This window comes from Ranitomeya imitator, chromosome 5, assembly GCF_032444005.1.
Source record: "Ranitomeya imitator isolate aRanImi1 chromosome 5, aRanImi1.pri, whole genome shotgun sequence".
NCBI classification, from domain to species: domain Eukaryota; kingdom Metazoa; phylum Chordata; class Amphibia; order Anura; family Dendrobatidae; genus Ranitomeya; species Ranitomeya imitator.
In genome coordinates, this window is record NC_091286.1 from 361,469,963 (window position 1) to 361,486,953 (window position 16,991).

At 41.2% G+C, this 16,991-nt stretch overlaps 1 protein-coding gene across 1 annotated transcript in view; it reads right to left on the reverse strand.

The window, feature by feature from the left end:
- Window positions 1–213: 213 nt before the first annotated feature.
- Window positions 214–16,991, reverse strand: part of KCNQ5 (potassium voltage-gated channel subfamily Q member 5) — a 952,749-nt gene continuing 935,971 nt past the window's right edge. Inside the window, exons 13-14 of the mRNA XM_069726569.1 lie at window positions 15,961–16,087; window positions 214–2,896 (exon numbers count right to left, since the gene is read on the reverse strand). Coding sequence (XP_069582670.1) covers window positions 1,955–2,896; window positions 15,961–16,087 — 1,069 coding nt within the window. The 3' untranslated portion in view covers window positions 214–1,954. The remainder of the gene's footprint in view (window positions 2,897–15,960; window positions 16,088–16,991) is intronic.

Here is a 16,991-nt window from a genome sequence, read left to right on the forward strand (position 1 = left end):
CGGGCCACCATCTAGTGAGTTTATAATTATCTAATCCGAACTGTAAAGTTAGGGGTTCGTACAGAACACCCCTGTGTCTGGTGCTAAACTCCGAACACGGACTTCTCTCGGACTTTTAAGATGTAGAAACTTCTGGAGCCATCACAGCCATGGCAAGTAGTGCCATGTCAATAAATTAATAAAATATCAGAATTGTAAGAAACAACCAAACTAAAACATAGTTGTGTTTTATTACGTCTTTCAGGAAAAAAAATATTCCATATATTTTCTTATTCATATATGATCCATAGAGTTGCGCATTAATGTGCACAAATTTTTATTAAATAAATTAAATTAAAACTATTAAATTTCAAGCTCATAAGCATTTCATTTAAGGCAAATACAGTATACCAAGTTATTTGTGATCATTTACCAATAAAATCAAATAAGGGTACCTGCTTTGTCTAACAATGGAGAAAATGTAATAGAACCATTTTTTTTCTTTTTCTTTTTAAATAAAAACGTTTTTTATGTTTTGCAATCATCTATTAATCAAAATGCAGACCTATGAGATATGGCAAATGTACAATGAAATAAAGGCACGTGAAACATTGATTAAAATAAAATGAAAGGAAAACTTGTAGAGCTGTATACATTGTACAATACTTTTCAATGTACAGAATAGTTATTTGGCTAAACGGATGCAGACATTCAAAATAAGTTATTTCTAATACGAGCTGAGATGTTGAGATACCCTACATAATGTCACAAAATTAGTAGTAGTAGACAAGCTTTAGTAAGAGCAAAAATGTACTAATGAAATAGAAACCCAAAATGCAATATGAAATGGCAAACAGTAACAAGTGTTTTGTGCTTCAGACATCTTTCAGAATTGATCATTCATCTTTGTTCATGAAGGAAAAATAGTAAAACACAATAATTAATTTGCAATGACATCGGGGTCGGGGAGAGGAGTTTCTCTAATCTACCCTATAACATGAGCAAGTATTTCAATATCTCCTAAGAATGGCTTTATCAGAACCAAGCCAATGAGTAAAAGAATTAAAAAAAAAAAATACGGAATTAAATTGGCTTCAGTTCTTGTCTCTTTTTTTGTTTCTGAAATGATGTCCCTCGAAGCAGTTTTCATAGACGAGGACACCATATATACAATATACAGTATGTTCACATAACAAGCCTATCGTTTAACATCCAAGAATACTTTGAAAAGAAATGTGGAGGCAGAACTTTTTTTTTTTTCATAGTAAACAGGTCAAGTCCTTTGTGAAAGAGTTTTTACAGCATTTTGTATGGTTAAGACTGCCGTGACTGGTTTCATATATTATAAATCTTCGTAGCAAAAGAACAACCTGAATGTGATGTGCCAACTGTATGCTTGTCACAACACTATTTCACCAAAAATATACAGAAATCAACATTCTTGTTACATGTGCATTAAATTACTGAAATGAATGAAAGTGTATGCGTCATGTTGTCACAACTAGCAGCGTGTACAGTCCAATCTTACTCATTTCCGTGGTAAAATTGCTAGCAGCTGTAACATCCTTTTCTTGTAAACATGACCTTATAGATCGAGTTTGGACAGATCATTTTTTTTATCCTTGATACAAAGTGCTTTAGACCGTACAATTAGAGAACAGTACCAGAAAAGTGTAGGGCTTCCAACATAATATCTCTATTTCAATTTGGTGTGATTGGCTTTCTAGGTGAGTGGGCATTTAAACCATCCACTGTATACTGTATTCTATAGTTTATAGGATTAAAGATATCAGAATATCTTTCTTACATTTCTAGCCTTCACTTAAAACATGCATTTTCATGCAACCAAAAGAGATTGGCTTGTAGAACTTCCATTCAGGTTCTTTCTAATTCTTGCACCGCTAATTGTAAGGGCTTTCAAAACAGTTCATGCAATGATATGAATGACTAAGGAAACTGTAAACCCTACAAAGTGTTATTTGTGTATGACATGTGGAGGGCTAAGGGTTTCAGTACCATCCCTAGTTTTGCTAATGCTTTGAGATGATCTTGCTATTCCAGTCCTCATAGAGTCAGATAACAATGTGGTCTCCACCGTAGGCTCAGAGGCAGCATCGTATGTTTCTGTCTCTAGCTCCTCATCTGCAATAAAAAGTTTTGACTCTCTCCACTGTGGGTACGTGTCCTGGCTGCTTCTTGAGACACTCGAGTCACTGCATGATAGCTGTTCATTTAGTTCTTCTGTAGATTGAATCAAATTTTGTACAGAAATTGATTTGCCAAAATCCTTGTGTGTGAATGGACCTGATGATAATACCCCACTATTTGTATCAAGGCTTTTCCGCCTTACAAAATTTTTAGGTAAACTGGGTTGTGCAGGCTGTACGCTTTCTTTTGAAGCAACAAGGCAGGCGGTGACGTCACAAACATCCTCTTTTGTGGTCATGGGAATTATATGAATTGGTTCTGGTTTGCAGATATGTGTCAGTGGCGATACAGCTGGTATCTGTAGTGTTGTTGGTGCTGTTGGCTTCGAGGCCTGGCTTATTTGGTTTGATATACTGTTTGTTACCACAGTTACAGGTCCATCATTTACATTTGCTGATACTTGTGTTGCTTGGCTATCCATTGTTGGACTAAATCCATAATAGGCAGGTGCATTAAATTCATTTGGTGTGAGCACAAACTGTAACCCCCGGGGGATGTTGGCACTAGCTGATCTGGTTATGAATCCACTGTTCTGTGCAGAATTTGACAAATCTTTGCTGTCTATTGGACTTTGATAATCAGAAGTTTGTTCACATTCAAATAGGGGCATCTGAAATGATGCCAATGTCAGCGCTGAGGCAGATCCCTTCTTTAAGACCTGTTGGTAGATATCAAGTAGGCTGTCCAATTTTGACTCAATTGACTGTACCTAGGAAAGAAACAAAAACATAAACATATATATCATCATTGCCAACTTTAGTAATCATGAATTGTGGGCAAAATATATCTTTATCAAATGCCTATATCAAAAGGGGCCATATACAGTTCCACTGACACTCTTTTAAAACCCCATTTTTCACTCCTGTTGAATGAATATCCCAGTAAAAGCTCCTGAGATATAACTGAACAGAAGTGTTTGGCAGAGGCCATGCAGTGGCATTCATCACCCTTAGAACTCCCTTTTAACCCCCAAGCAACAGCCGCACAAACATGTATGGCAGGCTTGCACTGTCACTATATGGACAGTAGTTGACCCTGCTGTGTACGGCGCAGATGCCGCTGTATTACAAAACTGGCACCCAAGATTAAATGATGTCAGAGCTAGCTTTGATTCCATCAGTTCAACACTATAAATGCCAGTGTCAAACATGGCAGCAGCATTTAAAAAATATCCAAGATGGCCTCTGCCAGTTTGGAGCTCACTGCTTCCCCCATGCAAAGCGAATACAGGGTGCTGATAAATTGCTTTGGCAGCCGGGGACCTTCTGAAGGACTCCTTGTCTGCCATGGTATTGTTCTTATAAAGCCTAAGCTTTTACTGAGCAATATAGGAGACCAGTAATACACTGAAATACTATAGTCGCAGGTTTAAGTCCCCTAAAAAAAACTTATAAAAACTTTAAAAAACATTTATAAAAAATGGAAAATAGCAAAATGTAAAAATAACGTACATATTTGGCAAGATCACATACTTATGGATGGGATTGGCACATTTCTGCTGTTATTACTATATTTTGAACTAATCAATACTATCTGAAAATATAATAAACTGCAAAATATGTTGTTAGGGATAGATGTATCTCCCTTATTTCCAGTCTGTAACTCCCTTTTTCCTGCTGAGCGGAATGTTCTCACTCGTCAAAACTGCCTGTCTGCGGTAATAGAAAACTATCAGGAACCACGTGGTGGGAGGGTTGTCACCACAGATTCTTTCTCTCATTTTTGTGAAGCTGCATAGTGTGATACTGTGAGGGGTAAAGAAGACCAGAAGTGGATAGACATCTGACAGATGGTGAGTGTTGAGTGCAGCACTATAGGATGAGAAGGCAGCAGGAAACAATGAGGAGAAATAAGCCAGCTCACCCGTGATGCATAAACCAATCTTCGGGAGCACGGACCCACTGTGTCCAGGCGTGTAAAGTCAAAAACAGAAGGAATGTCCAGCTTCACCGAATCCGTAAAAAAGAATTTTCTTTATTCACAAACTTTAAACATGGAGGATACAGACTTCAGCACAAACCATATGGGTAAGAATCTCAACGCGTTTCTGGAGACTAAGCTCCCGTAGGCTACGTTCACATTAGCGTTTTGCGTGTTTGCGTCGGGCGACGCAGCGGCGACGCATGCGTCATGCGCCCCTATATTTAACATGGGGGACGCATGGACTTGCGTTGTGCGACGCATGCGTTTTTTTTGCCGCAAGCGTCGGGTGCAGAAAACGCAACAAGTTGCATTTTTCTTGCGTCCAAATTTCGGCAAAAAAGGACGCATGCGTCGCAAAACGCAGCGTTTTTGCGTGCGTTTTGGTGCGTTTTTATTTGCGTTGTGCGTTGCGTCGCCGACGCAGCGGCGCACAACGCAAATGTGAACATAGCCTTAATCATGACCATATGGTTCGTGCTGAAGTCTGTATCTTCCATGTTTAAAGTTTGTGAATAAAGAAAATTCTTTTTTACGGATTTGGTGAAGCTGGACATTCCTTCTTTTTTTGAGCAGGAAACAATACCAAAGTAAGCACTATCAGCACACCAGCAGTGTCGGCCACTCCAGAAACATGCAATGGAATAAATGCACTAATGCAAATAATCTTCTATGGTTAGAAGTCCGAGCTTCTGAAAGTCACATATAGTAAACATTTTTTTTCCTCGTCGTGTTTTTCTGATATACATTTGCATGTAGATTGTGAGAATGCTTATTTATTATTATTATTATTATTATTATTATTATTATTAGTAGTAGTAGTAGTAGTAGTAGTAGTTGACTAGTTACTACAGATGGACAGATCGCTTCGTAATCAAAGTCGTGCTGAGGATACTGAAAGAGAGGAGATTTGTGAGTCTCCTGCCAAGCTGCCATGGACTAGAGTCCAGGCTTATGGACTGGAATTCTGTGAATTGATTCGCCCACCTCAACTAGTCAAGAAAATTTAGATTTGTTTATTAAATGTTTCATTTAAAATTGCATATTAAAGATATATACTGCAGATGAATCACTCAAAAATGTGTTGTCCGGTCTTATGTGAACAGGATTGCCTATTTTAGCCAACCAGTATTCTATTACCTTATCAAATCAACTCTGATTCATAAGACATATCAATGAGATTTGATAGAGGATACTTTGTTCAGGATACTATTTTGAGATGGATGTACATGACAGATAGCATATGAAAAATGAAATTCCAGAAACAGGGAGAAATCTTTATAAAATGTCTAGTTTTTTAATGTATCAAACAAATGCTGGAACAGCACAAATACAAGAGCACTTCGGGTGCAAGGCCTCCAAAGCTTGTAATCCCTTCCTTGCAAGATAATATAAAAATATAAAAAAAAGTGGCAGCACTCCAATACTTATCCAAGTGAAAAAGGACTTTAATGTCCCTGGTGGCATGGCAACGTTTCAGCTACACTGTGCCTTTCTCAAGCCTATTTTTTTTTTAATGTACAAATCCAGAGCCTGTATTACCGGCCCATAAGTTTCAGGCCGGCATCACACTTGCGAGTTTTACGGACGTAAGAGCGCAGAAACTACGTCCGTAAAACTCGCAAAACATACGGCACAATTATTCTCTATGCCCCTGCTCCTATCTGCCGTATTAAACTGATCAGTATTATACGGCTTTCTACGGCCGTAGAAAATCGCAGCATGCTGCGTTTGTCACCGTATTGCGCAAATAAAACGTCAATGAAAGTCTATGGAAGCCCCAAAAATACGGATTACACACGGACCAGCAGTGTGACTTGCAAGGAATACGCAGCGCTGTTAGAGAGAAAAGCCGGAAATTCAGTGCGGTGTACAGTAAAATCACACTGACAGCTTACAGTAGAATAGGTAGAATAAATGTGTACACATAGAATAGGTATATATATATATATATATATATATATGTCATTGAGACACATATATGTATATATATTATTACTTCATCCAGCGCGATATAGCAGAAAGCCGCTAATTCAATTACCGGCTTTTGCTTTCTCCTTCCTAAACCCGACATGATATGAGACATGGTTTACATACAGTAAACCATCTCATATCCCCATTTTTTTGCATATTCCACACTACTAATGTCAGTAGTGTGTCTATGCAAAATTTGGCCGATCTAGCTAGTAAATTAAAGGGTTAAATGGCGGAAAAAATTGGCGTGGGCTCCCGCACAATTTTCTCCACCAGAGTAGTAAAGTCAGTGACTGAGGGCAGATATTAATAGCCTGGAGAGGGTCCATGGTTATTGCCCCCCCCCCCTGGCTTAAAACACCTGCCCCCAGCCACCTCAGAAAAGGCACATCTGGAAGATGCGCCTATTCTGGCACTTGGCCACTCTCTTCCCATTCCCGTGTAGCGGTGGGATATGGGGTAATGAAGGGTTAATGCCACCTTGCTATTGTAAGGTGACATTAAGCCAAATTAATAATGGAGAGGCGTCAATTATGACACCTATCCATTATTAATCCAATACTAGTAAAGGGTTAAAAAAAAACACACACATTGTTAAAAATTAATTTAATGAAAAAAACACAAAGGTTGTTGTATTAATTTATTCTACTCTCAATCCACTCACTGAAGACCCTCGATCTCTAAAAAAAATAAAATAAATAAACCAACAATATACATACCTTCCGAGGATCTGTCACGTCCAACGATGTAAATCCATCTGAAGGGGTTAAAATATTTTGCAGCCACGAGCTTTGCTAATGCAACGTTGCTCATGTCTGCAAAACCCCGGAGAATGTAGGTAAAGTAGGTCATTGACCTATATTTACCTGCATTTGCGGTGAGGCGCCCTCTGCTGGCTGTTCCCAGATCGTGGGAACTTTCCTAGAAAGCTCCCAGGCTCGAGATCATAAGAGGGCGCCCTCTGCTGGTTGTCCTCATATGAACTCGAGCCAGGGAGCTTTCTAGGAAAGTTCCCACGATCTAGGAACAGCCAGCAGAGGGCGCCTCACCGCAAATGCAGGTAAATATAGGTCAATGACCTACTTTACCTACATTCTCCGGGGTTTTGCAGACATGAGCAACGTTGCATTAGCAAAGCTCGTGGCTGCAAAATATTTTAACCCCTTCAGATGGATTTACATCGTTGGACGTGACAGATCCTCGGAAGGTATGTATATTGTTGGTTTATTATTATTATTTTTTTTACAGATCGAGGGTCTTCAGTGAGTGGATTGAGAGTAGAATACATTAATACAACAACCTTTGTGTTTTTTTCATTAAATTAATTTTTAATAATGTGTGTGTTTTTTTTTAACCCTTTACTAGTATTGGATTAATAATGGATAGGTGTCATAATTGACGCCTCTCCATTATTAATTTGGCTTAATGTCACCTTACAATAGCAAGGTGGCATTAACCCTTCATTACCCCATATCCCACCGCTACACGGGAATGGGAAGAGAGTGGCCAAGTGCCAGAATGGGCGCATCTTCCAGATGTGCCTTTTCTGGGGTGGCTGGGGGCAGGTGTTTTTAGCCAGGGGGGGGGCAATAACCATGGACCCTCTCCAGGCTATTAATATCTGCCCTCAGTCACTGGCTTTACTATTCTGGTGGAGAAAATTGTGCGGGAGCCCACGCCAATTTTTTCCGCCATTTAACCCTTTAATTTACTAGCTAGAACGGCCAAATTTTGCATAGACACACTACTAACATTAGTAGTGTGGAATATGCAAAAAAAATGGGGATATGAGATGGTTTACTGTATGTAAACCATGTCTCATATCATGTCGGGTTTAGGAAGGAGAAAGCAAAAGCCGGTAATTGAATTACCGGCTTTCTGCTATATCGCGCTGGATGAAATATTAATATATATACATATATGTGTCTACTGACATATATATGTATATATATATATATATATATATATATATATATAGACAGTATATATGTTTTTTTTTTTTTAAACACATGGATCCCTTGTATAGCCGTATGTCGGTTTTGCAAGCCTGCGATAAAAGCACGCAGTACGGATGACATACGGATTACATACGGAGGATGCCATGCGCAAAAAATGCTGAAACACCCTGCCTACGGAGGAGCTACGGACCACTATTTTCGGGACTTTTCAGCGTATTACGGCCGTAATATACGGACCGTATTTTCATACGCTGTGTGTGACGCCGGCCTCAGACAGATATGTCCTTAACTTCATAACGACCGCCGATGCACATTAAAACGATGGCTGCTAGAGGGGACTTACTCCTTCATCGTCATTTTAAACTGCCGATTGAGAATAAGGGTATAGCGTGCCCCAGAGGCTGAAAATCTGAATTCCAGCTGAAATTCAGGCGAACAAGATCAGCGCTGGATTTTCAGATCCCCGATCGTCGTTATCACGTTAAAAAAAGAGTGCTCATTATTAAAATCAATCAAAAGAGAGAAATGATGTCTCCAAGCCCCCTGGTATCTCTGTCATCACCCAGTCCTTCCTGCTCTGTCCCTCAGCCCTCTGCCTCCTCTTCCTGAAAAAATATTGCGAAGTGTGCCCACCGAAACCTGCCATCATGCACCCTGCAAAAGCAGGAATTTTTCCTATTGGTTCCTTTTGATCACTGTGATGGACCCTATAACAGTGATCAAAAGCCAATAATTAGTATGATATCCCCCCGTATTATCCCCTTAGTCAGATTTGTTTTTTAAATTTTATAATTTTTCATAATTTTTTTTCTATCATTCTTTGCCGTTAGGGTTAGGGTAGGGCTTAGGGTTAGGATTGGGCTTAGAGTTAGGCTTAGACATATTGTTAGAGTTGGGTTTAGGGTTGGGGTTGAGCTTAGCGTTAGAGTTGTGCTAAGAGTTAGGGTTGGGCATATTGTTGAAGCTGGGCTCAGGGTTGGGGTTGGGCTTAGCATTAGAGTTGGACTTATTGTTAGAGTTAGGCTTAGGGTTAGGTTTGAGGTTGAAGCTGGGCTTATTGTTGGAGATAGGGTTTTTTCAAAAAGCTATAACAGAAAATGATGATATGATGACTAGTGTTGAGTGCAAGTGCTCACTACTTGAGGCAGCACGGTGGCTCAGTCGATAGTACTGCAGCCTTGCAGCGTTGGGGTCCTGGGTTCTAATCCCATCTTTGACAACATCTGCAAGGAGTTTGTATGTTCTCCCCGTGTTTGCGTGGGTTTCCTCCGGGTACTCCAGTTTCCTCCCACATACAAAAGACATACTCATAGGGAATTTAGATTGTGAGCCCCATCTGGGACAGTGATGATAATAGGTGCAAACTGTAAAGCGCTACGGAATATGTTAGCGCTATATAAAAATAAAGATTGCTCTTTATTGCTGAGTATCGCAGGTTCTAGAGTAACATGCTCGATTCTACACCCCACATGACGGCATATTCAATATCAAGACACAATGTTATCAAATTCTGTATAGTATCTTAGGGTTCAAAATCCTCACTATACCCCTGGATAAAATCATTGAGGGGTTTAGTTTCCAAAATGGGGTCAGTTGTGGCATCATAGTGGCCCTGCAAATGTGACATCGTGCTCGCCGGCTGTTTCAACCAAATTTGTGTTCCAAAATTTAAATATTGCTCCTTCCGCTCCGAGCCCTACCATTAGTCCAAACAGAACTTTTTGACTACATGTGGGTTATTGCCGCACTCGTAAGAACGTGGGTAACAAACTGTGGGGTACAATTTTTGCTGTTACATCTTGCAAAAGTAAGAAACTTGGGGTAAAGCAAAATTTTAGAGGTACATTTTTTTTTCTTTCATTACACTTTGTATTAATTCCTGTGTAGTGACTGAAGGGTTAAAACATATTCTGACAACAATTTTAAAGAATATGAGAGGTGTGGTTTTTAAAATGGTATCATTTTGGGGGCGTTTTCAATATATAAACCCCTCAAAGTCCACTCTCTCAGGCTGGTTTCACATTTGCGTTTTTTTGGGTGTGTTTTTGCGGTAAAAAACGCAAAAAAACGCATGGTGAAAAACGCATGTAAACGCATGCAAACGCTGCGTTTTTTTGACGCATGCGTTTTTGCATGTGGTGTAAAAAACGCGGCGTTTTACCGCGTTTACATGCGTTTTTTCATGCGTTTGCGTTTTTTAAACGCATGCTGAGAAATGTGTGACAGCTGCCAATCATTAAAAAAAAGTAAAAAACCCACTATAAACAGAAATAGTTAGGGTTAGGGGTAGGGGTAGGGTTAGGGGTAGGGATCATAACCCTAACCCTAAAGAGATCCTAACCCTAACCCTACCCCTAACCCTAACCCTAACCCTACCCCTAACCCTAAGGGATCCTAACCCTACCCCTAACCCTACCCCTAACCCTAACCCTACCCCTAACCCTAACCCTACCCCTAACCCTAAGGGATCCTAACCCTACCCCTAACCCTAACCCTAACCCTACCCCTAACCATAAAGGGGTTAGGGTTAGGGTTAGGGGTAGGTTTAGGGGTAGGGTTAGGATCCCTTAGGGTTAGGGGTAGGGTTAGGGTTAGGGGTAGGGTTAGGGTTAGGGTTAGGGGTAGGGTTAGGATCCCTTAGGGTTAGGGGTAGGGTTAGGGTTAGGGTTAGGGGTAGGGTTAGGATCCCTTAGGGTTAGGGTTAGGGGTAGGGTTAGGGTTAGGGGTAGGGTTAGGGTTAGGGGTAGGGTTAGGATCCCTTAGGGTTAGGGGTAGGGGTAGGGTTAGGGTTAGGGGTAGGGTTAGGATCCCTTAGGGTTAGGGTTAAGGGTAGGGTTAGGGTTAGGGTTAGGGTTAGGGGTAGGGTTAGGATCCCTTTATCACCTTTACGTTGGGTGGTGGCATATTAGTGTGTTTTCAGTGTTTTTAATAAAAAAACGCATGCGTTTTTTAACGCAAAAAACGCATGCACCAAAAAACGCATGCGTCCCCATTGATTCCAATGCATTTTTTGACACAAAAAAAACGCACGAAAACGCATGCGTTTTTTTTTGGTCCAAAAAACGCTTCTAAAAATACTACAAGTAGCATTTTAGAAAAAAAAGCATGCAGTTAAAAAACGCATGCGTTGCAAAACGCGACCAAACGCATACACAAAAAAAACGCATGCGTTTTCAATGTTAAATATAGGAAAAAAAAACGCAGCAGACAAAAACGCAAGTGTGAAACCAGCCTCAGTGGGTCATTGCATCTGCAAACAATAACAGTGAAATCTGCACTATAATATAGCGCTCCTTACTTTCTGAGTTTTGCATTGTGCCTCAAAAGTAGTTCCCGATTACATGTAGGGCATTGGCGTACTCGGGATAAATTGCACGACAAACTGAGAGGTCCACTTTTATCTTGTAGCCCTTATAAAACTAACAAAAAAAAAAGTAATTATTCTTTCTTCACCACACAATGGTATGAATTTTGCTGAGGCTCATGTGGTGTCAACATGCTCACGGAACCCCTAGATGAATGCATTGATAGATGCAGTTTGTAAAATGACATCACTTATAAGGGGTTTCTGCTGGTGTGACATCCCCAATAAATTTTGGGAGTCATTTTCTCTTGTTACCCTTGTGAAAGTAAAAAAATTGGGACTACAGTAAAATTTGTGTAAAAAAAGTAAAATGTTAATTGTTTTCCTTCCACATTCCATTAATTCCTATGAAGCACCTGAATGGTTAATAAACTTCTTAAATATGGTTGTGAGGACTTTGAGGGGTGCAGTTTTTAGAATGGTGTCACTTTTTGTATTTTGTGTCATTTAGGTCCCCCAAAGTAAGTGATGTGGCCCCTAAAATTTTTTTGGGCAAATTTTGTTGGAAAAATGAGAAATTGCTGATCAACTTTGAACTCTTCTAACTTCTTAACACAAAAAATAATGTTTCAAAAACTATGCAGATGTAAAGTAGACATGTTGTTTATTAACTATTTGTGTGGTATAATTGTGATTTAAATGCATAAAAAGTATGAAAATTGCAAAACTTACAAATTTTTGTCAACTTTTCGATATTTTCATAAATATACGCAAATTATATTGACCATAATTAACCACTAACATGAAGTACAATGTGTCAGGAAAAATAGTCTCAGAGTCAGTGGGATCAGTTGAAGCCTTGCAGAGTTATTACCACATAAAGTGACACTGGTACATTTGTTTTGAGTTGAGTTACCAGCGTAAACGTAAAAAAAAAAAAACACTACATACTTACAGTCCGGTGTCTGTCCCCCGGCGCTGTGCTTTCCTGCACTGGCTGTGAGCGCCGGCCAGCTGTAAAGCACAGCGGTGACGTCACCGCTCTGCTTTACGGCTGGCCGGCGCTGACAGTGCAGGAAAGCACAGCGCCGGGGGACAGACACCGGAATGTAAGTATGTAGTGTTTTTTTTTTTTAACGTTTACGCTGGTAACCAGGGTAAACATCGGGTTACTAAGCGTGGCCCTCCGCTTAGTAACCCGATGTTTACCCTGGTTACCAGGGGACTGGCATCGTTGGTCGCTGGAGAGCTGTCTGTGTGACAGCTCTCCAGCGACCACACAGCGACGCTGCAGCGATCGGGATCGTTGTCTAGATCGCTGCAGCGTCGCTTAATGTGACGGTACCTTAAGTCACTGCCCATAACCTTTGATGGCTTATCTTGTGTGAGAAAAATCAGATTTGGCAAGTTTAAATACAACAAGGCTAAGCCTTCTTTGTAGATATCTGTTGTCAAGAAGAGTGTTTGGCACCCCATACACATTAGATTTGGGGTCTCAAACTGCATTCCTCGAGGGCCGCAAACCATGCGTGTTTTCAAGTTTTCCTTAGCATGGCACAAGGTGCTCTAATCATTATGTGTGTAGGTGATTAAATTATCACCTGTGCAGTACAAGGAAATCCTGAAAACATTATCTGTTTGCGGCCCTTGAGGAATGTCGTTTGAGACCTCTGCATTAGAAAGTCAACCAGTCTTACTAAAATCACCAGGTCAGTTTACTTTAATTCTGATTTTAGCCAGTGTGGAAAGCTGCTACAAAATGCAGCTGTCTTTCTAGCAGACAAGGCTAGCCTGCACATTAGGGCTCTTTCACCACATGTACCAGAAACACTGATGTCTTACAGTTTTCATACGTACGTGAGACACCCATGTAGACCCTTCAAGTGAATGGGTCTGTGTACATGTCAGTGTGCTTCCGTGAACCGTGTGTCCATAAGAAAAACACTCTGACATGTCTATTGTTTAACAGCAGCATGGGTCGCAAAGCATCCCGCACATGTGCATACTGATGACACATGGATAACATTCTTGTGTCATCAGTGTGACATGTACCGGTGTGTTATGACCTGGTGGTCAGGACAATAATGGACCTGGTGGTTAAGAGCACACGGAATGACCTGATAGTTACTGATAATAAGGACGAGCTCTGGGACGTGGGAACTCTGCTGACCGCAATCCCTAAACCTATCAAACACACTAGAAATAGCCGTGGATTGCGCCTAACGCTCCCTATGCAACTCGGCACAGCCTAAGAAACTAGCTAGCCCTGAAGATAGAAAAATATAGCCTACCTTGCCTCAGAGAAATTCCCCAAAGGAAAAGGCAGCCCCCCACATATAATGACTGTCAGTAAAGATGAAAATACAAACACAGAGATGAAATAGATTTAGCAAAGTGAGGCCCGACTTACTGAACAGACCGAGGATAGGAAAGGTTACTTTGCGGTCAGCACAAAAACCTACAAAAAGACCACGCAGAGGGCGCAAAAAGACCCTCCGCACCGACTCACGGTGCGAAAGCGCTCCCTCTGCGTCCCAGAGCTTCCAGCAAGCAAGACAACAAATTAAATAGCAAGCTGGACAGAAAAATAGCAAACCAAAGAAATACAAGCTGGAACTTAGCTTCTGATGGGAAGACAGGTCACAAGAACGATCCAGGAGTGAACAGACCAATACTGGAACATTGACAGGTGGCATGGAGCAAAGATCTAAGTGGAGTTAAATAGAGCAGCAGCTAACGAATTAACCTCGTCACCTGTGAAACTCAGAAACACCCACCAGAGGAAGTCCATGGACAGAACCAGCCGAAGTACCATTCATGACCACAGGAGGGAGCCCGACAACAGAATTCACAACACCGGTGCCTGGGAATCAGCGGTACTGTTCTCGCTGTTCCCCAGTGCGGGTGCTCACATCATTGTCCCCTGCTCGTGCTACAATCAGCGCTAGCAGGGGGCAATGTTGACAGTTATATTCAACTGTTAACAGCGAGAGCAGGAGGTGGCTGATGGGAGTTTCCATCAGCCATGACCTGCACTATAAATAAATTTAAAAAAAAATTATGTGGGGTTCCCCTGTATTTTTGATAGCCAGCCAGGCAAAACTGACAACCGTTGGGCTGCAACGTTCAGCTATCTGCTTTAGTGAGGCTGGTTATCAAGAACAAAGAGGTCCCCATGCCATATATTTTAATTATTTAAAAAAATAATTTAAAAAAATGGCAGGGGTCCCCCTTTTTTGACACCCAGCCAAGCTAAAGCAGACAGCTCGGGGGCTGATAGTCTCAGGCTGGTAAAGGGCCATGGATATTGGTCCCTCCGGCCTAAAAATAGCAGACTGCAGTCGCCCCAGGAAAGATCCATCTATTAGATGTGCCAATTCTGGAGCTTTGTCTGGCTCTTCTCACCTGCCCTGTGGCAGTGGCAAGTGGGGTTCATATTTGCGGTGACAACAAGCCCACAGCTTAGTAATGGAGAGGCAACTATAAAATGCCTATCCATCACTAATCCTATAGTTATATTGTAAATAAACACACTGCAGTGATGTCAGCAACACGAGAAAAAAATGCTGAGCTATGTAAAATCCGCCCACATCACTAATTTTCATTTTTCTTTGTATACTGTGCATAGGAAGAAAATTGACAATCAGTGGTGGGATCGGGGTTATAAAGAGCCATAAATATAGAGAACTATGTGGTAGATTTACTAGTCATCTAGTGATAATCTCCTGCTGACAAATCTGCGATTTTATCAAAACTACAGCACGCAGACCAGTAAGACCAGTAAGAGACACATCACTGGAATCAGGGTCTCTGTCTCTACATCATGTTGCTCTCAGATTATGTGGCAAAATCTTGATGCCAGATTCCCTTTGGCTCTGGCGCAGGCACTGCAGTGTGCAGGCGCTGGGCCTCTCTGACCTTTCCTGGCACCTGCGCACTGCAGTACTTTGCTCTGTCCTCAACAGGGCAGACAAAGTACGCCTGCGCCGGAGCTGCAGCGTGAAGACCAGAAGAGGACGTCATCCTATGAAGATGGGAGGCCCCAGAATGGACCGCGACGCCCATCGGACCAGACCGCGACGCCCACCGGATCGGACCGCCTGCCCATGTGAGTATAATCTAACCTCTTTTTCTCATCTTTTAGGATACATCGGGGGCTTATCTACAGCATTCCAGAATGCTGTAGATAAGCCCCTGATGCCGGTGGTCTTAGCTCACCCTCGATTTTGGGGGTGACAGGTTCCCTTTAAACTACACTGTTCATGTTCATGAGGACTCTATCAATTGTATCTGTGTGAGCAAGTGGATCCATCTTGTGCCTGAGGAAGCTGCAGTGCATGGTCGCCCTGAGTAACAGTTCCCCTAGAGTTCCAAAGAATTCTGAACCTAGGGGTGTGCTCGTAACACTTATTCTGAAGTCCTGAACAGGAGAGGTATTTGTGATGCTGCTATCTTTAGCCCCAGAGGATTGTCAAAATTTACATACTGTAACAAAACTTCAACCATGTAAGTAAGAGCTAGTCTAGACAGGATTTCATCTTCTGAGAATGGAAAGTAAGGGATTCAACCACAAGTTTATTAGGAGGCTGCATTCATTTTCATTATAAAATACTTTACCTGTTTTTCCACTTTTACCACTCGGCCCAACATACTGAGGTCGTCCCCTGCCTCAATTTCATGTACAGTTTTTTCACGACTCTTTTTATCTGTTGCTATTTGACCTTTTCCAAGAATCTGATCGACCCTGTACATGAGAAATAAAGCACAATGTTATTAATTCAGCAACAACAGAGGAGAAGAAACTAGAAGACAACAAATTTTAAGGAATACAAATGAGAAATATTACAGTTTTCACTTTAACGCCTTGTGCACATCATAGTAAAAATCGGACGAGTGCTATTCAATGAGGCTGTGCGCAAGCACAATTTTATAATCGGGACACACTCGGCCATTCAAGTCTAAATGTGAGAAAAATCGGCTGATTTTCACAGACAGAGTGAATGGAGCAGATGTAGAAACTTTTTTTTTTAATTCTCCACATCCAAGAAAACCGAATCACACTCTGATCACACTCTGATTAAACTCTGATCAGAGTGTGAATACTGTAGCATAATCGAACCGATTATATCTCAGATGAGAGAAAAACGGTTGTGTGTCCTTAAGCATACATTCAAGGCTGTATTCCTAGGTCATGCTGCCTTAGGCACCGATAGTTAACCCCTTTAAATGGGAGTCCCCTGAATATTTTGGAGTTAGCAGATATTGTATTAAATTGTATTCATATTATTGTATTCATTTAAAGGAGTTGTCCTGGATTTAAAGGAGTGGAATTTTTAGCCAGCCCTGCAGCTTGCCAGATATAAATGATGTGCAATGTACACACTGCAAGGATTTGGCTCCGCTTGCCAGTTCCAGTAGTCATCATGAGACAGCAAGTATACCATTTGCATGCTTGCTGTTGGGTGCGGATTAAAGTCTCACCCAGTCCTCTCAATAGTTTAAATTGAGAAGCAGATGAGACATTAGTTGGCTCTTGAATAATATGCAAACCACATCCTTGGGGTAACATGTCAACCGCTACAAGGTGCCAGAAAAAGAACTTTACATGATCAAAGATATGGAGCCATTTTATAGTCAAGTCAAGCTGG